General features: G+C 39.4%; 1 protein-coding gene across 2 annotated transcripts in view; it reads left to right on the forward strand.

The window, feature by feature from the left end:
• RSU1 (Ras suppressor protein 1) overlaps positions 1–25,277 on the forward strand; it is a 213,845-nt gene that overhangs the window by 103,096 nt on the left and 85,472 nt on the right. For both annotated transcript variants that reach the window (XM_066280979.1, XM_066280978.1), the window contains one exon: positions 1,098–1,230. In XM_066280979.1, coding sequence (XP_066137076.1) covers positions 1,098–1,230 — 133 coding nt within the window. The remainder of the gene's footprint in view (positions 1–1,097; positions 1,231–25,277) is intronic.

Consider the following 25,277-nt stretch of genomic DNA (forward strand, 5'->3'; position numbering starts at 1 on the left):
GCTTTTGTCTGTGTTTAAAAGCCGTGAACCAGGAGTCTGAGAAGGAATTCCTCTGTAGGACTTTTAGGGAGAGACCTTCGGCGAGTCTGGTGTCGAGTGAAGTCACATATATCTCTGCTGCTTGGCTTCTCTGTCCTTGTCCCTTTTATAAGCAAGTTACAGGAAGCTTTTTACACACTGCTTTTTCATGTTTGAATATAACCAACAAACAAACAAAAAGCCGACTGATCAACAGGGTGGCACTTTCTGGCTCTTTTATGCTACCTTTATTAAGTGATCCTTGGTTGATCTAGACTAACAGGTATATAGACAGACATTATAGAAAAAATATGAGATTTGGAGTCAGAAGCTTTTGGTTCTCAACCCCACTGTGACAGTTTTCTAGTCTTGTTACTTAATTTCCCCTCATTTCTATTTATTTACCTATAAAGTGATGTTATAACTGACCTTGGGAATTGCTGGAGAATCAAATGCTTTGAATAGATAATTTGTAAACTGATGAGGACAATACAAATGTGAATTTCTATCACATATAACCATGTTAATGAGATTGATTTGGTGGTGCTGCTGGGATGTTCTTTCTTATGGTACCTGAGTAACTCAATGGTAATTTTACTTAGGAATTATTTTTCTCTCTTCATTCATATTGTTCTTTGGCTAATTTAAAAAGGTGGTGTTGATCCATTAGAGTCTAGACCAGATTAGACAAGCAGAGATTCACATTGTCAAGGCAGAATTTTAAGAGGGTCTAATAACACTTCATGCAGTTTTGGACAGCATCATTTTAGGTTCTGTAGCAAATACCTAGGAAAAATAAAGCACATATTACCTTTGTAAGAATACCTTCCAAGTTTGCTTTCTATCTACCTCCTTCTCTCCACGACCTCTTTCCCTCTTTCTTTGACTTTTATTTCTTGCACTAGAGTACTAACTGCTTGTGCACCAGTAATGACTTGGGGTAAGAAATGTTTAAAGATTTGGATCAAATGAACCAATATGTGCTTATGATTGTGCTGTGGTTATTGGGTAGGACTTCTTAGTCCTGATCTGTGTTAGATGAAAGGACCTTCATCTTTTTTTATTCTTCATATTTTCAGGAAACTTGGATCTGACTGGTCAGAAGCAGGTATTCAAAGCAGAAAACAATCCTTGGGTTACCCCGATCGCTGACCAGTTCCAGCTTGGCGTGTCCCACGTTTTTGAATATATTCGTTCTGAGACATATAAGTAGTAAGTAGACTAGTTTTTCAAAGTAGTACACTGTGGTTTTATTGCAGGGGTCGGGAACCTACAGCTCACGAGCCAGATGTGGCTCTTTTGATGGCTGCATCTGGCTCAAAGACAAATCTTTAATAAATAAAATAATAACGTTAAAAATATAAAACATTCTCATGTATTACAATCCATTCATTTCCTACCACTCATGTTCATGGTTGCGGGTGGCTGGAGCCAATCATAGCTGTCCTCTGGGACAACACCAAATTTTTACTGGATAATGCGTAACGTACACAGGTCGTTGTATGGCTCTCACAGAATTACATTTTAAAATATGTGGCGTTTATGGCTCTCTCAGCCAAAAAGATTCCCAACCCCTGTTTTATTGCATTTGTAATTATGCCATTTTAACATCTATTGTGTGACATTATCGTCATGGTGGCAGACAGCACATAGCATTTTTACATGTTTTATTAATAATCACATGTAGTAATTGTTTCATATTGATTATTTTAATTGACACTATCAAAGGGAATTTATACAGAGTTTATAGAAAAATTTTAAGGTATTGTATTAGTTGAATATTCATGACACTAAGAAAATTCGCCAGACACGTTAAGATCAGAACATACCTTTTGTCCAAGAATAGCAGCTGTTATGAACAAAATTGTTAAGCAGTTTGTTTATTAAGTGAGTAGGGAATACTAGGAACACATCATTCTATTCTGTAGAAGCTTTTACTCTAGTGAGAGGATAATATCTCTAAGAGAGTAAGGAACGGCAGGTAGGGAGGAGGAACCAGCTAGCTTAGGTCGCAGCATCAGAGTCCCTCTGTCCTCCGCCTCAGCCAGAGGGCACTGTGGGACCCCCCTCCCCCCGCCCTAACACTGAGCTGGCCCCATCTGCTCCATGATATCCTCTGTCATTATCTTCCCCTCTTCCCATCCCACCTCCATATTGAGGTGATCATTTATCTTATGCTTCAGTGGCCCCCTAATGCTGAAATCTAGTCACCTCTAGTTTTAAGCAAATGCAAACAACTTGTAAAAATCCACAATTAAATTTAGTCTCTTTTTTGTATCTGTTACCAACATTTGAGAATTTAATATCCCAACTATTAGAGAAAAATTAGAGGATTATTGAAGGTCACGTTCAGGTAGGACTCCCTCTCTCCTTTTTTTTTTTTTTGTTATCAGAAAAATGCCCCACACTTAATGTGGCCCTTGCCAAACTTGTGCTGGGCAATGGGGCAGCACAGACTGACAGGGCAGGATCACTACTTATTAATGGCCAGCTGTGGTCCTGTAGCCTCTTCTCCAGATGCACTGTTCCTGGTCACACATGCTAGCGCTTGGGATGCACATATGTCCTGTCTGACACAATCACAGGCAGATGAGCTCTGAAGAATGATGACATTAAAAGTAAACGGACTAAATGGTAATGCCAAAATGTTAGTATATCTTCATATATAAAAGCAGCTTAAATTGTGGTTTAGATTTTATTTTAATATAATACCATGGATGACAATATGTTGTAAGTCTTACCTTAAGAGTAGAATGAGGGAAGTATAGGATATGTGTGTATTGTTTCACAAGCCACAAGTCATATGCAACACACAGATATGAATATAGCTCAGCCTTGGAAATTGGCTTAGTTAATTACGAAAATGTGTGAAAATGTAATTGCAAATTATTGTTCATTTTGTTCCTCTTAAGTTGTTAATCATTGCTATCATCAGTTTGAGATATAGGTTTAATTTTTTGTCACTACATGGGAGGCTATTTAGAGGTTGGTCTGTGAGAAATCGTTTTAGAAAATCGTGTCTGCTTTAACATGGAGTGAAGTACACAAATGAGCTACTGTTAATTCATAATTGGGGTAGATACTAGTAGTTTATTATTCTGGTTAACCATTATTTTGTTTTACTATACATTAATTTATAATTTACAGAAAATTGAAATATATTACATATGAAAGTGCTTCTAATTTTAACTTCATTTTAAAAAATTAAGTTGTGAATGTGTTACTTTGCATTACCTCAGTAGTCATCAGGCAGTCAGTCACCGTTCTACCCACAGCAGGATTTTAGTTGATTTGATGGTGGTCAGGATTCTGAATGAATAAAGGCTGTGTTGCTTTGAAAGCCAAAATCAAACTGATACGTTATTTGAAAGGAAATATATATAACATAACAGTTTAATCAGTAACCTATTTGATGTAGATATTCCTATCTCTATTATTGGCATCCTATATTTGGGGATTGAAGAAATCTAAGCAATTTGCTTACTGGCATACCTTTTTGTATTTGATTTCCTCCTGGAGAATTATATATATTATTTTTTATACAGTTAAATCAATGTTAAAATGCTTAAGTGAGTACAGGAGAGTCATTGTCCCCTTTCTAGGGGGACACACTGCTTTCAGAGGCTTCTCTGAGCTGCTGCTGAGAGAACACTTGATGTGAACTGCTCAAGGGTGGGGACCTTTTGGAAGTCAACTAGAGGTCTCCTCTTCTCCTTGAGAAGGAGAGTGTTGACCACGTCCTAATTTTAGCCTTTCTGTCCTTCATCATTCTTCCGTAGTTACCTTCACTCCTTTATCAGACATACCAGCCGAAAACATGAACTGTTGACTGAATAGAGACTAAATCAATCTTAATCTTTAAAAAAATATATTTGTGTAAAAAATACCACTATTATGTTTTACTGATTTTTAAATTTTAAGGTCCTCTTTTATATGAATATAGTATATGTACACTTATTAATGCAATTAATTATATTGATTTTTAAAATTCAAGTTTCTTCTTTACATAAATAAAATATATCTTAATGTAACTGAATCCAACTGAATGTTTTTATGTTCTTAAGCAGCTACTTCATAATTAGAGAACTTTCTGTCTCCTTTACAACTATCTAAAAAATATTTAATTAGCAGATACTTGTCTACTTTTTAAAATTGTACCTGTAGTGATCTTTAAGAAGGCAGTGTATCATTAAGCTAATATTTTTTAAAAGCAAATTTGACATTCAGTACCTTAGTCATAATTCTCTAGTCTAAAGCCTGTAGTTTCCAATCTTCACTTCTTTGTCTTTTTATATAAACCACAAACACCCCCATCCAATAAAAAAATTCTTTATATGTAGATCTTTAAACTGTCATGATAGCATATTTTAAATTTTGTTTTGGCACTGAAAAAACCAGTGAATCTCCTTCCTTTTATTTTATTTATATTTTTTTAAGGGTTTTTTTTTCCCTTTTTTTTTTTTTAAATTTTTTTTTTTATTCTTTTTTTTTAGAGAGGAGAGGGAGAGACACAGAGAGAGAGAGGAGAGACAGAGAGAGAAGAGACAGAGAGAAGGGGGGGAGGAGCTGGAAGCATCAACTCCCATCTGTGCCTTGACCAGGCAAGCCCGGGGTTTTGAACCGGCGACCTCAGCATTTCCAGGTCGACGCTTTTATCCCCTGTGCCACCACAGGTCAGGCTCTCCTTCCTTTTAAAAAAAATATTTTCTAACCAGTTGACCCATTAGGTAAATGAAAGTAGTAAAAAGCTTACCAGTATGTTTCATTTCATTCATGTCTGTGGTAAACGTTCACAGTAACCTTCATGTTCTAAGCACATCCTCAGAAGTCTTCTGAGTCTAGAGCAGTGGCAAACAGCCATGATAGATCATATGATTTCCAGGCTGTGATGGAGTCCAAGAGGAGTCATGGACATTTGAAACAAAACAGTAGAGTTAGTGTTTAGTAAAAATTAAAGTACTGTAAGATTGTTGAACTTGATGAAGAGATGAGCTTGTGCAGTTAAGACAGAGGAACTGTGTTCTTTAGTAGATGATTCTTTTGAGTACACATTGGGCATTCATCATGTCTTCGTCAACACTTCTCAAATGGAGATTACTCTTTGTTCATTTATCATCCTATCAGCAAAGGGAACATCCTGGCTGGATCATAGCATTCATTGCCCTTTCAGTATGAGTTACTCCAGTGCTTAAAGTAAAATAATTAGCTTGGAGGATCAACTCTACAAGCACATTACTGTTTTCCGGATGTTGTTGAATTATACAGTCACCTTTTAACTAATTATTTGATGGTCCCCGTTTATTTGTATGACCTCTTTTATTGCTGTGAAGCAAAATTATGATACAATAGTCACCACTTGTTAAGCTTTCAGAAGGTAGATTTTTTTTCCCCCAGGAGGAGAAGTCAGATTGGAGTCAGGATCCTTGACAAGATTCTTTGTGAAAGGGAGTAACTTGTACTTTTCACATTTCCATCAAGAAAGGTGGATAGAAACTGTAAGCCATTTTAAAAGCTGACAAGTTAACTCTTAACAAAAGGCGAGGTTTGACAAATGCTAGGCTGAAAACGTGTCGGTTGAAAGAGGCATTTAGAAAACAGGCATCCTCATGAAGGCTGCAATTTGTGAAGCATGGCAGTCCTATTTCCAGGGTGGCATAGCTCAATGGAAGCCTCTCTGTCATTCTCCTGTCTTGTGACTTCCTTTTCTCTCTAGAGAGGTGCCACACTCCCTTGTTTTTTGTTTTGTTTTATTTTGATTTTTAGTCTTAAATGAAGACTGGCCATACTATTGTATTACTCATGTTAGTTAATGGGAACATTTAACAAAGCAATGCTTGGTGCATAGTGAGCAATGATGAAGAAAATGCTGGCAGTTTCTCTTCACTAGAAATCTAGCAGAATAAATCATCCTGTTTGATTTGTAAGGAAGGCTACTTGTATCTACTGGTTATTGTTTTCAAGTTGTTTTACTTGTAGAACTAAAACTAAGTAATGTTTGTTTTTTCCATATTGTGTGCAAACATATTAGAGGTTATTATGGACATAAATGAGCTTTATTAAACAACTACTCTGTCCTCTAATGGCTTCTGAGTCAGTGGTCTAAAACAGGGGTCCCCAATCTCCGGGCTGCAGACCAGTACCGGTCCGTGGGCCATTTGATACCGGTTCACAGAGAAAAAATAAATAATTTACATTATTTTCGTTTTATTTATATTTAAGTTTGAACGATGTTTTATTTTTTTTAAATGACCAGATTCCCTCTGTTACATCCAAGACTCACTCTTGATACTTGTCTCGTAAGTTCGACAATTATATATCAAAATACCACAGTTTTTACGCTGGTCACATAATTTTTTTTGTGCATTTATCCGTCCCACCCTAAAGGCCGGTTCGTGAAAATATTTTCTGACCTTAAACCTGTCTGTGGCCCAAAAAAGGTTGGGGACCACTGGTCTAAAAGATCCTTAAAATAACAGATTTACATGGTCTACCAAAAGGCTAGAGCATTTCAACCTTATTGGTGATCCATTCATTTTTTGACAGCCTTTTGCAAAAGGAATTTTGTCTAACAAATCTGTATAAACTGTATTATTTTCTGGTGAAATATAAGTGGTTACACAGAACTAGCAGATGGCTTTAGAAATATCACAGAAGGATAGAGGAGAGGGTTAAATTGCCAGGACCTTTCTGTCAGTGAGTGAATTTTACATAGTGACAATCTGTATGCTGAACAGTGTAGACTTTTCTTTGTCTTTACTATATTTGAAAATAGCTCAGATTAATCCAGATTTATTAGTAGACATGAAAATGAAAAGCTACTTTTTTGTTTGTTTTTTTACAGAGAGAGAGGGATAGGTAGGGACAGACAGATAGGAACGGAGAGAGATGAGAAGCATCAATCATCAGTTTTTCGTTGCGACACCTTAGTTGTTCATTGATTGCTTTCTCATATGTGTCTTGACCGTGGGCCTTCAGCAAACCAAGTAACCCCCTGCTTGAGCCAGCAACCTTGGGTCCAAGCTGGTGAGCTTTGCTCAAACCAGATGAGCCCATGCTCAAGCTGGGGACCTCGGGGTCTCCAACCTGGGTCCTTCCACATCCCAGTCTGACGCTTTATCCACTCACTACGCCACCACCTGGTCAGGCCACTTATTTTTTAATAAAGCTTTTGACATAGCCTGACCAGGTGGTGGTACAGTGGCTAGAGCAGGCGTCGCCAACAGTTTTTGCCCCTGGGCCAGATTAGAAAGAAAACTTTTTTCACGGACTGGATGAAATATTAAAATTTAAAAATGTTAAATACAAAAATGATTTGGCAGTCAGGTTCCATAGTGTAATGGTTAGCACTCTGGACTCTGAATCCAACAAAAATGATTCATTTAAGTAAACAAAATTTTATTATGTAATTTGTTTATTAATAAATGTGAGTGGAAAAATTTTAATATACAATATTATTTTAATAAAAATATAATTACATACTGTATAAATATCCAAACTGTATCACAATCAATTGAAACAATATTTAATTAATAGAATGAGCTTGAAGGGGTTATATCGCAAATAAAACAATTATTTCATTTTACAAACAGCCTGAACACATTTTCAGTTATCAGCTGCAGCTATTGTCTATGCTACAAGCCTACTTGATTCAGCACACTTGACCACAAAAATAACGAATATTTGACCTTGGGTGCGCACTGGCAAACTCCGCCTAAAAGAATGGGTTTCACATCGCCGCTAAACGTCAAACCGTTCATATTGAGTATAGACGAATAAAAAAGTTGTAAATCTTTATAATGCAGTTTTAAAAAAAATAAGTATCATGAATCCATTCTACCAATTATTGGAAGTTAACCCTAGATTAGTCACATGCAGAATTTTCTGCGTATTACTCACCATCTTCTTAAATATCTCGATTTCCAACGCTTCCGCTTCTGAGTAGCAGAGATTTTAAAGTAGCGGAGAATATTAAAAATTTAATCGCGGGCCACATAAACTCATTACGCAGGCTGGATTCGGCTTATGGGCCATATGTTGACCATGCCTGGGCTAGAGTGTTGGCCTGGGACGCTGAGGACCCAGATTTGAAAACCCAAGGCCGCTGGGCTGAGCTCAGGCTCATCTGGCTTAAGTGCAGGCTCATCTGACTTGAGCGTGGGCTCACCAGCTGGTGCACTAGTCGCCAGCTTGAGCGTGGGATCATGGACATGATTCCATGGTCACTGGCTTGAAGCCCAAGGTCGCTGGCTTGAGCAAGGGGTCACTTTCTTGGCTGGAAACCCGGAAGACACATTTGAGAAAGCAATCAATGAACAACTAAGGTGCCACAATTCTGAGTTGATGCTTCTCATTACTCTCCCTTCCTATCTGTCTCTTGCTTAAAAAACAAACAAACAAACAAAAAAAAAACTTTTGATAGAGATTTTTTTATTTTTAAAAGTTGACTATGTATTATGTTCCCAGCAGTTTATATAGTTTGTATTGATATTTCCTTTATAGATACTACACATGTATATTTTGGTTCCTTTTTTTAAGGTTATAAATGTTTTATCATATTTCCTCCATAATACAAGATATGATTCAAACTTTTGACATATCTGGACCTATTTTTATGCGAATATGTTCCATATAACTAACATCGCTAAAAAATATCTAAGAGAAAAGGTAAAACCATAAAATGTTATCTTTTGAGTAGTATTGTGTCATATATCTTATTTCATTTCACTTCAGATGGTAAAATTACATATCATCCCTTTTTCCTCAGATAGTATATTGCTGGGCATAGAGTAGAAGAATGTTTATTTCTCTGTCGAATAAATGTAAGTCAGGAAAGCAACTGTTGATCTTTGACATGGTCACTCAACTGTTCCTCAGTATGGCATGAGCTGTTAATTGCTCAGGTAAATTAATACCTTCCTTGTTAAGGTAACAGAAAGAAAACAGACTATTCGAGGAAGAGTACATAACAGCTTTCTACCTTTTTCAAGTTATTTTACATTTAAAAGCATTTTTTATAACAACTTTTTACCTTTTTCAAGTTATTTTACATTTAAAAGCATTTTTGCTTTTTAAATTGGTAAGCACTATTATTCAGATAAACTTCAGGTAATTAGTATTGTGTATGCGTTTTCACAATTTTTTGATAATTTTTTTCAAGTCTTTGAAGCTTTATTTTTCTATAATTGTAAAGATCATGCAAAATGCTTTAGTTTTTAAAATGGGAGGTGCTTCCCTTTTGAAATTTCCAATGCCCTCGGATTCTGGGAGAGTTACAGTAGGGAACCTGCACCCACCCTTCCCACCTAACCTCACGCCTAACCTGTGAAGATCAGAGGTGAACCCTGTTAGGCATTTAAAGACCAGTGTCTTCTGGCTAGCTTTTATTCCTGAAGGAATCTAAGAAACCGCACCCTGTATATATTCTGGAATGTTTTTCACTGTGATGTGCGGTGAAACATACAAATCCAGACTTGGAGAAGTTTCCCTCGTATCCGTATCCGTGTGCATCCTCTGACTCTCCAATGGGGTCACGCCTGCGACACACTGCTGGCTGTGAGCTCTGCAGAGGCCTGGAAGGATCAGCCTGGACCAATGGGCAAGATCTGTGTCAGTCGTTCTGCATTTTACTTCACTGACCAGTACACGTATCTGAAAGAGTTCTGGATAGATTAGGAAGGGCCGAAGGAAAACAAACAGGCTGCTACAGCAGAGGTGGAAGAGATGTTTATTCTGAACCTTGTGCTACAAAAGGCTTTTACTTGGGACTCTCCCTCTGTCTTAATCCCCTCCTCACTTGTGTGTTGACTATCAAGCTTGCGTTCAGTATATTTTGTACAGCCTCTAAGGTACAGATAAAACATTACAGTATTGATTTAGGGTGAGTAGAATATAATTTCTCCCACTTAACACAAGGTAGATAAACAAAGGTTAGACTCAGTTCACATTTCAGAAAGGAAAAGTGTCAGGTTACTTCCTGTTACAGAGAAGCTATGTTAGTTCCATTTTTTGATGCTAGTCATTTGATATAATCATATCGAACTATTGAATATTGACCTACTCAATGAGATAAATTTGGCCAGCTCTGCATATTGATAACCTTTATTAACTCCCAGTAATCTTAAAAAATTCAATGCTTGTTGCTTTCTATCCAGCTAAGATGAGTTATTGTCAGCATTTGCTGTTTTTATTTGAGAGATAAATTAACAACTGGCGCTTTTATAATCAAACAAAACTGTCTGTGATTGCTATTCTCTACACAGTAATATCTTGTTTTATTACATACTGACTTTTTATTGAGCTCTGCTCTCTTATTCTGGTGGGGCATTGTTGGAGGGTAGTTTTTTTTGTTTTCTGTTTTTGTTTTGTTTTGGATTTTATATTGGCAGTTAAGATTCTTATCTGTTGTCAGATATTTTGGTTTAGAATACATACTATTTTGAAAGACGTTTTAATCAGCTTTATGAGATAAAAACCTGGAAAGTGAGTTCTGTTCAGAAGCATTTACTGATGCCCCAGTTTATACATCAAACATTAAAGTAATTACTTCACATGTTTTATTTTATTGTGCTGTTTATTATTTTATATGTGGTTTTAAGACTCGTGGTATAAAAAGTTTGTGGTGGTGAAAACATTGTTTTCCACTATAAAACATAGTTAATATTTAAAGTCTCACTTGAAACATATGTATTACTTTCAAAATATGTGGACTTTTTTTTTTTTTAAAGCGAGACTAAGAGGCATGAACAGGAGTGCGGTGGCTATGGGGGGTGGGAGGAGGGAAGGAGGGAGAGGGGGATGGGGAGGGGGAGGGGTACAGAGAGAACTGGATGGAGGGTGGCGGAGGACGATCTCTCTTCAGGTGATGGGTATGCAACATAACTAAATGACAAGATAACCTGGAAATGTTTTCTTTGAATGTATGTACCCTGATTTATTGATGTCACCTCATTAAAATAAAAATTTATAAAAAAAAATATGTGGACTTTTTATTCTGTATCTAATTAGATAATGTTTGCTTAGTAAGTAAATACATTATTGTTGAGTTTTGCTTATTTGACATGGCAAGTGTACTGAAGAAGCACTGGACCTTGATTTCCCCTTCTGATACCTAACTTTGGGTTAGCCACTCAGCAGAAATGTACTGCCTCACGGTTCTAGGGGGCTGGAGGTCTGAGTCCAGAGGTCCACAGCATTGTGAATTTCTGAGGGCTATGAAGGAAGTGTCTGTTCCAGGCCTCTCTCCTTGGCCTGCAGATGACATCATCTCCCTGTGTCTTCACACAGTCTTCCCTCTACATGTGTCCATCTCTGTATCCAAATCTCCCTTTTTATAAGGACTCTAGTCATACTGGATTAGGGCCTACCCTAATGACTTCTTTTTAACTTGGTAATTACCCCTGTAAAGACCCTTTCTCCAAGTATCGTCACATTCTGAGGTACTGGTGGTTAGGACTTAAAGATGAATGTTGGGGACAGGGGTGGATAAAATGCTAACCTACAACACTACTGTTCCTCACATTCCTAGGAGTAGCCTTCGGTTCTGTATCAGGTTGTCCCACCACTTCTCCGTACTCCCTTCCATAGTCCCCACAACTCCTGAGTAGGCCAATTCTGTTTGTTAGTGAATGTGTTTAACTGTTTTCAGGCTTGACCCACCCCCCCGCCCCCAGTGCTTGGCTTTCGGAGTTGTATATTCCTCCAACACGTGCAGCTCACCACTGTTTCGTTTCAGGAACACACTGTTTCTGATAGGCTCTTGATCTTGGGGGAGGGGTCAATAATGTTATTTTAGGTCTTCTATTTAGCATGGAAATGTTAAAACAGAAGCTGGTTAGAATTTGAAGATCCCTTGGGAATGGAAGCAGCTAACAAAATCCCCAACACCGTCCTATTTGGCTAGAGAATTCTGGAAGAGAGGGCCATGTGGAGCACCAACCGTGGACCCTGTGTGGTTTCCTTCACAAGAATGTTACGGAGGGAAGAAGCAGTGTGGAGGGCCTTTGTGGCTGCTCCTTGTGACGGGATCCCCACTGGTAGGCATGGGCTGTCCCTCTGACCTAGCTGTCCTAAGTGGTAGCTGCTGGCATCTTGCCCTGTGAGATGTGGAGTCAGGGGGTTTTCTGTCTCACCTTGGAGTTCCAGTGGCCACACCTGGAGCCCTTCTATCTTTGTTTTATTTTCCTGCCTTGTCTCAGGAGAGCTCGGGAGTCTTAATGGGCAAGATCAAGACTGCTAAAACCAGGGCACAGAATTCTCTGCTCATGTAATTAAAGTGAGTTTGCTTCTCCAGAGGACATAGGGATGTAAGAGATGGATGCATCGTTTCATACGCTGCATCGCAGCGTAAATATGCAGGGTGGACTCTGCTCTTAAGCTGTGAGGGAAAGGACGGACAGGGAGGTCTCTCTTCGGGTTGTCTTAGTGACAGCTCCAGTCTTGGCCCGTCAGCGGCAAGGGACCGCAGCACGCCCACGTCGGCTTCTTTGTTTCGAAAGCGAGGGATATAAACTAGATCATCTCTGAGAGTCGTCCCAGCAATGATTTCTAATTCTGAGTTCTTTATTTTTCTGGGGAAATATCTTTATGGTATATATCAATTCATTATTTTTAAAATTTAGTTTAATTGTTGAATTTGTCCCCAATTGGGTTTACTAGGGAATGGAAGATGATGATGACCCTGAATATAAATTGTTACAGGAAAATAGATACAAGATAAAATTATCAGATCAACCTTTTTATTCTATATTTTATGGAATACCTAATATATATTTGGCAGTAACTTATTCGTACACATGAATTCCTGACACTTTCGATTCTTCAGACTTATTAATCAGTGTAGTCAGCACCAGAGCAATTTTATGAGACTTACCAGTCATCAAAAATTTATTACCAGATAAATCAAAGAAACAACGAGAATCTTAATAGGGTAGAGAAAGTGGCATGTAAAGGATCATTTAGGACTGTGCTTTTTGTCCGTTGTGTGTTATATTTACAACCAGTAGCAGAGAACTTACTCATAATTTCATGCAGAGTCAGCAGGGTGATAGTTAGCTTCTTGTGTAAAGTCTTCTCCAGGAGAACATTGCATTGGTCTCACTGTAAGGCTGAGAATGCTAAATATACAGATGGGAGGAAACATCGTGTTCTAATGTTAAGCTCATTGCGTTTATTTTAAAACAGTATCTAAATTTTCTTCAGCATTTTATTATAGTTGTCATCCAAAGTTAAGAATTATCAAATTCAGCCCTTTCCTTTGGGACAAGATTGCTAAAGTTGAACTCTTTGATACGGCTTCGGGAAATAGCAGTATGCAAATTGCCTTTCTTGTGGATGCATTCCATGTGTATCTTCTGACAAATGGGAGGCACAGGCTTATGTCTACCGTCTTCCTGACGCAGTTTTGACAGCTTTTCTGAAGGCAAAATAAAAGACCTAGATCTTCATTGTGTAAGATAAGTCCCTTGGAGGGAGGTTTTCCATGATGCTAGTCCTGTCCTGATAGGACTGGAATCTCACTGTCTTCCAGGACAGAAGAATAATGGCAGTGGGCCAAGCGGGAGCTGGGCTGCTCTGTGTGCCTGTATACAAACCCACTGGGAGTGGACCCAGCCAGGGAAGGCTGGGTTACTTCCCATAAAAGATACAACCTATTTTGCACCTAAGTTCTCCATAAGTGTTACATTTTCTGTCTGGTATGTTCCTCCCTCGCATACTTACCTATTGAATGTCCAGTTATTCTTCAGGTATCAAGTTAAATGTTGCATCCTCATAGACCTTCCTCCTGAGCGTTTCCTTACTGCCAATCCACTCTAGCTCCCTTTTATCATTTTTCTTCAGAGCCTTTACTTTTCCTTAGTAGCAATTTTAATAATAATAATGTTTGTTGGTTATTTAGTATTTACCATATGACAGACATTGTGATAAACTCACATGTGCTATTCATCAGTTTGAAACTCACATTTATTTCTGTGAGTACTACTTATATATGGATGGGTGTTTATATACCTGTTTTCTTTTCCTTAAGGGACTAGAATCTTTTTGAAAGTAAGACTCATGGTTCTGTTGTGACTGGGCTTTGTGTGGGGCATGCCCTCCTATCTTACATAAATGACCTGTCATTTATGCAGTGGAGGCTCTGACAGGTTGCCCTGATTTCTGAAAGGAAAACATTCTGACATTGAGAAGGGACCACAGTATAGTAACTCTGTTTTTTGCTGTTACATAATAAGCAATACTTGAAACAGTAAAAGGTGGTCTCAGTATATCATATTAACCCTTTGAGTAGTGCGAACGTTCATGTATGTCCTCGTGCCTCCTGACCATCCAGAGTATGATTGTACACAATTTTTTTTTAAATGTGTAAGGCAACATTAAAAAAATGCAAATGTATGTTCTTGTTTCCATAAATTGGTTATCAAACAAGCGTGCTTTTAAGTTAATAAAACTGGAATTGGAACTAATTTCATTTAAAAAAAAACAACTCACTCCTGGCAGTCAGCGAGCATGAAATAAACTCACTACTCAAAGGGTTAAGTGAAGATTATGTTTTCACAATAGTCTTTTATGGTTTATACACATCTCTGTTTACCATGCTGCTCTTATATTGGAAGTGAAACAGTTCCTAAACTTTGTAAGTAAATGAATCATGTTTGAAAGCAAGATGTTTTTTCTATAAATCTGCCCACTCTGTGGCCATTTTGTGTGCCTCTCCTTGTCCACCAAGGCACTGTTTCATGAGGTGTGTGGCATGTGTGATTGTTTGTAATGTTTGGAATATTCTGACGGAGACATCATAAGCTAGTACTGTTAGTTATGTCTAGGGAAGGAAATTGGATGGCTAGAGGCATGGAGGTGAGGGTACATTGTCTTTTATCCTTTGGATCTCTTTACTGTTCTATTTTCTACGTGTGTTCTCTAAGACAGTGGTCCCCAACCTTTTTTGTGCCACGGACCGCTTTAATGTCAGAAAATATGTTCATGGACTGACCTTTAGGGTGGGACAGATAAATGTATCACGTGACCGAGACAAGCGTCAAGAGTGAGTCTTAGACGGATGTAACAGGGAATCTGGTCATTTTAAAAAAATAAAACATCATTCAGACTTAAATATAAGTAAAACAGAACTAATGTAAGTTATTTATTCTTTCTCTGCGGACCGGTACCAAATGGCCCACGGACCGGTACTGGTCCGAGGCCCGGGGGTTGGGGCTCTAAGAGATTATTTAAAATGAAAAACCAACTAGTAACCAGTAGGACCCATGAAGTTAAAAGGGAGGAAACCACAAATAATGTAGCAATATAATTGGTTTTGTCTTCTGTTTTTTCCCCTTCCCGTTCGTTTGCCCAGTGGAATCCATTCTTACCAGTCTTCCTTTAACCAGGCACACCAAACACCTTTCAGGTGATGATGCCTCTTAAAATGTGTCCTGAGTTTTGGAAAAGAATTGTCTGAATGAGCTTATGAGACGGTTTCTCACTGAACGCATGGATCTTTCCTACTCTTGGCTTAAGCATTATGAAATCTTACATTGTTTATAATACCTCTCGGGCTTTCCTGTATCCTTAGGTAAATCTGTAGTGATTGTTTTTCCTTCAGAATCCAACATGAAATAGGAAAAGGTAGTCATTCACAAAGACCTAACAAAAGAGAACAAGGAAAAATAAACAAAAAAACAACAAAACATATTTCTTCATTGAGTTTCTTTATAATAAAGGGGTGTTTTTTTCACCTAGGATTTCAAGTGATTGTGAGGTAAACTTTTCTGTATTTGGAAGGTCGTGACCGTTTGAAATAAGGAAGAAGGAAGCTTGGAAGAATTATTAGGAGGATGAGATTGGGCTTCAGGTTTCCATTTATGAGACATTGATTTTTTGTTGTTTTAATTCTTTTTTCTTGTTTATTTAGCTACTTATTTTGGCTGTACGTTAAGATGTTGTGTATGTTTCGGACTGTTTCTGTGAGATTATGAGCAGTTTTAGTCTGGTTTTTGTGCATTCTCATAGATACTGCATGAGTGGAGATCTTTTAATAGGATGTGTCTTCTAACTAGCAAATTTATTTTGGTACTATATTCTAGATAATTCCTAAGGAATATAAATTTCTCTTTGTTTTGAAATAATCTTGAAACTAGATTTTTAAAAGTTTTTTGAAAATGTCTCCTGCTTTACTATTATAAGTCTAATTAACAAGGTAGGACAATAAGAAAAATACTGATCATCAAGCTGATGGAGTAAAAATAACCTCTATTAATTTTATACTGAATCATGGCTAAGAAAAGAAATAATGGTAAATAGGGAAAATGCTCTTGCAGACCATTGGGTGACTGCTGGAGCTGTTCCTGAGAGTCTGGAGTAGCTTTTATTAGAAACTTTCAGAACAGATATGATAAAGTTGGCCCCGCCCATGCCTTCCCTCCCTTAGTTTCCTTCTGTTCCTGTCCTAACATCCAGGTACATTTGTGTGTGACGGGTTTCCTCTGTCACGCTAAGGAGAGAGAATTGGCAGGCACTGACTTCCTGCTATGGCTCCAGCCCTGATGGGTTCCTTACAGGCTTTGTCTCCCAGAGGCCTCAGGACTCCATGAAGTGTAAGTGTTCACCCAGCTTTCAGTTGAGAAACGAGAGCCGCATAGCAAGTGAAATAACCAGTGGGCTATAGCCTAGTGATGGAGCCAGAAATCAGAGTCCATCTGTCCTGCCTCTAATTTTCCTTGTTGCTGTTAGGCAGTAATTAGGAGGAAATTAAGGAATGCTGAGATAATGATGATGTCCTTAACGAGAAGTCGGTGTATGGAACTTAAGAGTACCTGTATGTGATCGTTGCACTTGTCTTATACTTCACTCGAACTCAGCCTCCTGCAAGGCACATCCTCTTCCTAGAGTTGAAGGCACAGGTAGCATTTGGGAGTCCCAAAACAATATTCCTGCTGCTAGCTTTTCAGTCCCTGCAAGGCTGTCTTCCTGCATCTACCTTAATTTCAATTTAATAGCCTCTTGTGTGGGTGGTTGTGGTCCAGCCGATATGGATCCATTTTCCTGCCCGCTACATAGACACTCTGGTTCAATAGCTGTGTATTTATCCACAGAGGGCTATATGTTTATATTGTTTTGTAGTTGGAGTTCAAGCATTTAATGATATTCAAGGATGTGACCTTTTTCTACTCTATAGTATTTATCTCTTTGGGCATCATGTGGACTCCTAGTCTTTTTCAGCTCATCTCTGAGCAGTACCAGCATCAAACTTTCTCCGTGGTCTCTCCTTTGTGTTTTTATTTTCTTACTAACTTGAAACTGAGATTATAATCATTTGCTCCAACAAAGAACTGACTCTTGGCCCTGGCCAGTTTTCTCAGTGGATAGAGTATCGGCCTGGCGTCTGGACATCCTGGATTTGATCCCCAGTCAGGACACACAGGAGAAGCAACCACCTGCTTCTCTCCCCTTCCCACTGTCCCTTTTCCCTTTTTCTCCTTTTGCCCTTTCCCCCTCCCTCAGCCAGTGGCTCAATTTGTTTGAGGATCAGCCGCGGGTGCTGAGGATAGCTCTGTTGTTCCAAGCATTGGCCTTAGACGGGTTGCCAGGTATATCCCAGTTGGGGTACATGCGGGAGTCTGTCTCTCTCTCTCCCCACTAAAACAATAGCAACGACAAAAACTGACTCTTCTCCAAGGAGCCTTGCTTCTTTTAAACAGAAATAGCATTAGAATCCAAAGTCTGAGGTCTAGAAGAGCATGTCTCCCAAATGAGCATCAAGGGTAGAGTAGAATGACAAGCAGTTTGCCCACCCCTTCAGGGACAAAACAGAAAAATTGCCTGTATCTGAAGGAGTATGCATGCATGTTGATGCTTCCTGTTTCTTTATATCTTTGTTAAGTTTGGCCCTTACTCTATTACTGCAATTTATTAATCCAGTTTCCCCTTTGCCAAGCTGTACATACTGGTAATATAATGGTGTAGATCAGCTGGTATCTATAGAATCCTATTAGTTCAGAAACAGTAACAGTGAAGCAGGAAAACATACCAATGCAACCTTTGGAAGTTTTGTGTATTTTGTCTTTATTTTCTTGGGCACTAGAGTTTGTCTTTTAACACCAATAGTTTTACCCTAACGATTTTTTTTTTGGTTGGTTGGTTGGTTGGTTCTTTCATCTTATTCAAGTTTCTTGCTCAGGTGTCATCTTCAAAAACATTTCCATATCACTCGGTCACTACCCATCCCCCCCAACTTTATTGTTCATCTGTACTCCTCTGCCTTTCCAGGATAGCGGTTCCCCTAAAGCAATGGTCGGCAAACTCACTAGTCAGCAGAGCCAAATATCAACAATACAACGATTGAAATTTCTTCTGAGAGCCAAATTTTTAAACTTAAACTGTATAGGTAGGTACATTCCTTATCGAGGTAGTGCCCGCACATGGTATTTTGTGGAAGAGCCACACTCAGGGGGCCAAAGAGCGCATGTGGCTAGCGAGCCGCAGTTTGCCAACCAGGGACTAGGGCCTCAGACATTGCCTGGTACTAGTGGGCTCCCAGAATACCCGATGAGTAATAGTTGTTCTTTCAACTGTACACTTAGCCCAGAGTTCATTTCCGCTAGAGGAAATTTTTTAAAAAACATTTTCCATCATGCATTCGTTACACAATTTTAGTGTTTCCCTTTTCTTCTCGTGTCTTCAGTTGCTAAGACTTCGTGATATTATTAGTGCTGCTTCCATCACCATGAACATTTCTGTGATGTTTCCAAGGTTTAGCCTTAGCCAGCCAGCTATTTCCCGTTAAATCTAGTAGCTTCTTTTAGCTAGGATTTGAAAGAAACTCTACGTGTGGAATTTTAGAGGGTAATATGAAAAAAAAAAAATAACAGAGCCGTAGGAGAGTGTTTGACTGGGACCCAACCCAATAGCCTGTTTGGGGTTTTGATTTTGAATCAACCGGGCCTCCCTCCTCTAATTGGTACCTCTGTGTGCAGAGCCTTGATCTCGGCTGCTGAGCATCTCAGGGTGCAGGTGTAGCTTTTGTCCTCCATCACAGCAGTGTGGAAGAGTCTGCAAAAGGTAATTGGCAGGCTTTGAACTAGAGTAATTGCTTAGCAGTAAACAGAAAAAGGGGAGTGAGGAGAGGAGGTAGTTCTTTCTCCCAACCCTCAAAATATGTTTTGTTGACAAATCAGAAAAATTGTTTAGTGCCTGATCTCTCAACCAGAGCTAGATGTGAAAGGGGGTAGGGTATCCCTCGGTGCTCACTCAGTCCTGGGGAACCCGATCAGCTGCCCTAAGAAGCCTTAACCTGCAGGAGGTTGAATGTCATTACTTATCTCCTTCAACTATGCCATTTGAAGTGCTGTCTGACCTGTTGAACTCAGCAGACTCCCAACAAAGGTGAGGAGTGATGGTGTGCTTAAAGAAATATTTGACTGGCCCTGGCCGGTTGGCTCAGTGGTAGAGCGTTGGCCTGGTGTGCGGGAGTCCCGGGTTCGATTCCTGGCCAGGGCACACAGGAGAGGCGCCCATCTGCTTCTCCACCCCTCCCCCTCTCCTTCCTCTCTGTCTCTCTCTTCCCCTCCCATAGCCGAGGCTCCATTGGAGCAAAGTTGGCCCGGGCACTGAGCATGGCTCTGTGGCCTCTGCCTCAGGCGCTAGAATGGCTCTGATTGCGGCAGAGCAATGCCCCAGATGGGCAGAGCATCGCCCTCTGGTGGGCGTGCCAGGTGGATCCTGGTCGGGTGCATGCGGGAGTCTGTCTGACTGTCTCCCCGTTTCCAACTTCAGAAAAAAAATAAATAAATATTTGACTTATCTACACACAGAAAGATCCTTTCAGTAACCCTGCTTTCAAACTTGATACTCAAGTTTTTCACAGGTTGCATTGTTTTTATATTTAAAACAAAATTCTCCTAGTCACATTTTCATTATTAACTGTGTTAATAATGATCCACCCGGCACGCCCACCAGGGGGCGATGCTCTGCCCATCTGGGGCATTGCTCTGCCGCAATCAGAGCCATTCTAGCACCTGAGGCAGAGGCCACAGAGCCATGCTCAGCGCCCGGGCCAACTTTGCTCCAATGGAGCCTCGGCTATGGGAGGGGAAGAGAGAGACAGATACATAAAGATAGCATTTTATATATTTTTCCTAAGACATGGAAATATTGTGAATTTGTTTTAATTATGTGTATGTACCACAAAAACAAAAGGAGCAGGAGAAATGTAGCTGCTTTGTTAACGTTATATCAGAATTCTTCTTTTGCAAATGAGTGTAGCTGCCTCCTTTACAAAGAAGAACCAGAGACAATAGTGGCCAGCATCACCCAGCTTTGGGCCTTAGTCTTGCCAGCGCTTGGAGGGCAGACTTCTGCCAAAAAGCCTTGGGGACCCTGGAGAGGCATTTCCATGGTGCCAAAGGACCTCTGACTACCCCACGGAAGTGTAAACAAATGTGTAATGTCTCCAGAGGAGAAGGAACACTGGAGGAGGAGGACTGGGCCTTGGACAGTAAACTAACTACAGCAGGCGTGCGGGAATCTCCTCCATAATTTAGACCAGTGGACGTTCATTGATCTGCCTGAGTTTGAACCTGATTCTTACCTTTTGCTAGCTTTGTCACATAGGTTCAATTCGTTTTTTGTTTTTTTAATTTAACATCTTCATTGAAGAGCTGATATATGATAAGCTTCATATTTAAGGTAAACAGTTTGATATATTCTGACATACGTATACACTTGTAAAAGAGTTACTGTGGGTGGGTAACAGCTTTGTTAGCCTTGCTCCCTGGTTTCCTGTCTGTAAGCACTTTGTAGGTTAGTATGTGAGCACGTAGCAGAAAGCCACCTGCGTGTCCTTCTGAAAAGCCACGGTGCTCTCCCTCAGCGACGATTCTCCCAAATCGCTCTCCTGCCACTGCGAGATGAGGTTCCCTGGTCCCTCAGCCGCCACCGTGAGGGACGGTGCTCCTGATTTCCTGCCTTCCACTATGAAAAGCGGTTTTCCTTTGTTTATTCACTCACCTATCTCTGCAAACCTCCAATACACAGAAATGGCCCATCGCTTTCCCGCTCCGCAGTTCCTCTACCGTCTGCCTGAATCCAACATGAACCTGCCTGGCCTCGGCCACCAGCATTACAGTTACCGTAATCAAGATAGTGAATCTGTTTGTCATCCCCAAAAGCTTTCTTGTGCCCAGATATAAGCCATAATCCTTCATGCTCTGCCCCTCTTTTTTCTCCCCTGTCCCCAAGCAACCATGGACCTACTTCCTATGTGTATGTTAGTTTGCATTTTGTAGAGTGTTTTATACACACACACATATACTATATATATATATATTTTTTAAGAATATATATATTCTTAAAAAATTAGGATCCTTTCATTCAGCATAATTATTTTGAGAGTCCTTGTTACATATTATCAGTAGTCCATTGAGTAGATAAACCACAGTTCGATTATCTAATTGCCAGTTGATGGACATTTGGATTAGTTGATTGCAGTTTGGAGCTATTATAAATAAATGATCTATGAGTTTTTGTGTGAAGTCCTTGAACATGTACTGTCACTAAATATATGTTGGAATGGAATGGTGGATCATATAAGAGGTATTGTTCCTCCACATTCTTAGTTTTATTAACCCCTTGAGAAGTGAGGTTTTTTCATGCCCGCTGACCGCTGAGAGTTTTTTTTTTTTTAAAAATGAAATTAGTTCCAGTTACAATTTTATTAACTTAAAATCATGTGTGTTTGATAGCCAGTTTATGGAAACAAAAAGAACATATGTTTCCCTTTTTTTTTTTTCTGAAGCTAGAAACGGGGAGAGACAGTCAGACTCCCGCATGCGCCCGACTGGGATCCACCCGGCACGCCCACCAGGGGGCGACGCTCTGCCCACCAGGGGGCGTCGCTCCGTTGCGACCAGAGTCACTCCAGCACCTGGGGCAGAGGCCAAGGAGCCATCCCCAGCGCCTGGGCCATCTTTGCTCCAATAGAGCCTTGGCTGTGGGAGGGGAAGAGAGAGACAGAGAGGAAGGAGAGGGGGAGGGGTGGAGAAGCAGATGGATGCCTCTCCTGTGTGCCCTGGCCAGGAATCGAACCCAGGACTTCTGCACGCCAGGCCGACGCTCCACTACTGAGCCAACCGGCCAGGGCCTATGTTTCCCTTTTTTTTTTTTTTTTTCATTTTTTCTGAAGCTGGAAATGGGGAGAGACAGTCAGACAGACTCCTGCATGCGCCCGACCGGGATCCACCCGGCACGCCCACCAGGGGCGACGCTCTGCCCACAAGGGGGCGATAATCTGCCCATCCTGGGCGTCGCCATGTTGCGACCAGAGCCACTCTAGCGCCTGGGGCAGAGGCCACAGAGCCATCCCCAGCGCCCGGGCCATCTTTGCTCCAATGGAGCCTTGGCTGCGGGAGGGGAAGAGAGAGACAGAGAGGAAAGCGCGGCGGAGGGGTGGAGAAGCAAATGGGCGCTTCTCCTGTGTGCCCTGGCCGGGAATCGAACCCGGGTCCTCCGCACGCTAGGCCGACGCTCTACCGCTGAGCCAACCGGCCAGGGCCTGTTTCCCTTTTTTTAATGTTGCCTTATACATTTTTAAAATAAAAATTTTTGTTATCTCATACAATTCTCACGTATCTCTCATCTGTAAATAAAGAAGTATTGTTATTAGCAGAATCTCAAATATGTACTCTCATATGATGATATTCTTAGGACAATTTATAGGTATTTTTATTCCTTGCATTTAAAAATTTTTCAAACTGGTATTCCTCAAAACATGGATGCAGGCAAAGTGGTTTGTTACTTTCAATGTACACCACCCTTGTGTCCCCGTTCATGCTCCCTTCTTGTAGCGTGCTGACATATGGAGCATTTTCTTTGTGGCTTATCCTTTGAGGCTGTTGCAGGGACTGGCTTTGGGAAGTGATGCCCTGAAAGATGAAGGCTGTCTCCTACTGACAATGGTCGGCCTCCTCTGGGTGATTTCCTCTCTTTCACAAACTCCTCCAGCTCAGAGTTTAAAGACGTACATGAACAACTGTACTCTGCATAGTCAGGAGGCACAAGGACGTACATGAACGTTCGTACTACTCAAAGGATTAATGTGATTAGTGATATGGGTAGGTTTGAATCTATCCCTTCACTGTTTCTTTTCTTTGTGTTCCATCTGTTCTTTTCCTTTGCTTCTTTTGTATCTTTTAGATTATGTATTACTTAGGACATCATTTTGTCTCCTTTTTGGTCTTTTATTCTCTAATTTTAGTGCATGCTTTGGGGTTTGTTGTTTACATCTTTAATATTTTACAGTGATATACCATTTCACATATAGTATAGGAACCTTAAAATGATGTATTTTTGTCATCTCCAGGATTTCATGCTTTTGTTGTCATACATTTAGTTCTACTAGATTTATAGACTTTACATTACATTTTATTATTTTTACTTTCAAAATTAAATATTTCTACTAGAAATATGAAAAAACAAAGCATCTTATATATTTTATGTATGTACCACTTTTAGTGATCGTCATTTCTTTGTGAAGATCCATATTTCTCTTTAGTATAATTTTTCTTTTAGTAGAAGGGCTTCCTTTAACTTTTCTTGTCGTGTAGCTGTGCTATGTATGAATTCTTTCTGAATTTACAAATATGCACAAAACTCTTCACCCTACCCTCTCTTTTTAAAAGACATTTTCACTGGATATAGAATCTTGGAGAGACAGTTTATCTTTCTACACTTCAAAGATTTTTTTCCCACCATTTTCTCATTTGCATAGTTTCTGACAAGGATCTGCTCTATCTCTGTCTTTGTTCCTCTGTCTGCCACCCTCTTCCCACCATGGTTTCTTTAGAGGGCTTCTCTTTCTCCCAGGATTTCAGCATTTGATTTAATGTGCCTTAGTGCAGTTTTCCTCATTGTGTGTGTGTGTGCGCGTGCGCCCATGCACCCACGCACATTGGGGTTTTGTTAAGCTCTGTGGGCTTTAATTTTTTATTAAATTTGAAAATTTTCAGACATTCCTCCAGATATTTTTGCTAATCTCCCCACACCCCATTTCCCACCTCTCTTTTGGGGACTTTATTTATGTCTGTTAGCCTCTCATAGTTCCCACAGCTCACTTATATTCTGTTTATCTGTTCCTGATTTTTCTTTTAAATCATTTCTGTACTCTTAAAATTCACTGATCTTTTTAGTTCGTATATTTTTGTCTCATAATTATTTTGGGTCTCTTGTATTATCTAGAAGTCAGGTTACTGATGAACTCTATAGGAAAGGGAGACAATTTGAGGAAGAGGGGCTCCAACCTCTAATTTTTTAGTGTTATAGGTGAAGATTATATGGTCATTTATTTTAAAATTATTGTTAAATGAAAAAAAAAATTCTTGTTAAATGAAAAAATTCTTGTTAAATGAATACACACACACACATGTAAATGCACTTTTGGTAATAGTTGTATTTTCATAGTTTAAAAATGTTTTAAGTGACTTGAAAATACAGAGATTTGGTTGTATAGTCTATTCGATTAAACTCTAGTGATGAAAGAATGGTAAAAAATAACTGTTTTTAGATATATATTAGTAATAACATTTTTATTGTTTTTGAAATAATTGCATTTGTATTGTAATATAAATCAAGTAAGTAATTAGATCAATATCACGGACTAAGATTTTCAGCAAAAGAGAAAGGAAATAAAAATTAGAAAAGGTAATTAAATCTTAAAATCTTAAATTTGAATTTGAAAAGCAGTAAAACTTTATGATATGCTTTTTTTCTTTAAAAAATATTTTTTTTTTCTGCACCAAAGAGGTCTAGAAAAAAATAACCCAACACAGCAGCCCTGGATCATTTTTGTAAATGCCATTTCCCACTAAGAGAACATTTGAGATCTTTAGGAAAATGACCAATTGCAGGTCTCTATCGGGAGCCGGAATATCTTGTCAGTTCAGAAAGCAGGGAAGCTATCAAAGACTGTGTCTGAAGAACTCAGGGTGCCAACCCTAACGAGGTTCCATTGGCCACAGATGGAACAGGTTGGTGGTTATCAGTAAGAATAATAATTAAAATACTAAAACATTTTAAAAACACTTCCAGTGTGCTTTTAGAAAGTCTCATTCAAGTAAAGTATAAAATTTTTTTCCCAAATAATCAGGAAATTTGAATGCTGGATATTTGAATACTTAAGGAATTATTAGTTTTTTTTATGTGTGATAATATTTTGTGGCTATATCCTAAAATGTTTATGGAAGAACTAATACACTTTCTGGGATTTAGCTTCAGAA

This window comes from Saccopteryx bilineata, chromosome 5 (genome assembly GCF_036850765.1).
Source record: "Saccopteryx bilineata isolate mSacBil1 chromosome 5, mSacBil1_pri_phased_curated, whole genome shotgun sequence".
Taxonomy (NCBI): domain Eukaryota; kingdom Metazoa; phylum Chordata; class Mammalia; order Chiroptera; family Emballonuridae; genus Saccopteryx; species Saccopteryx bilineata.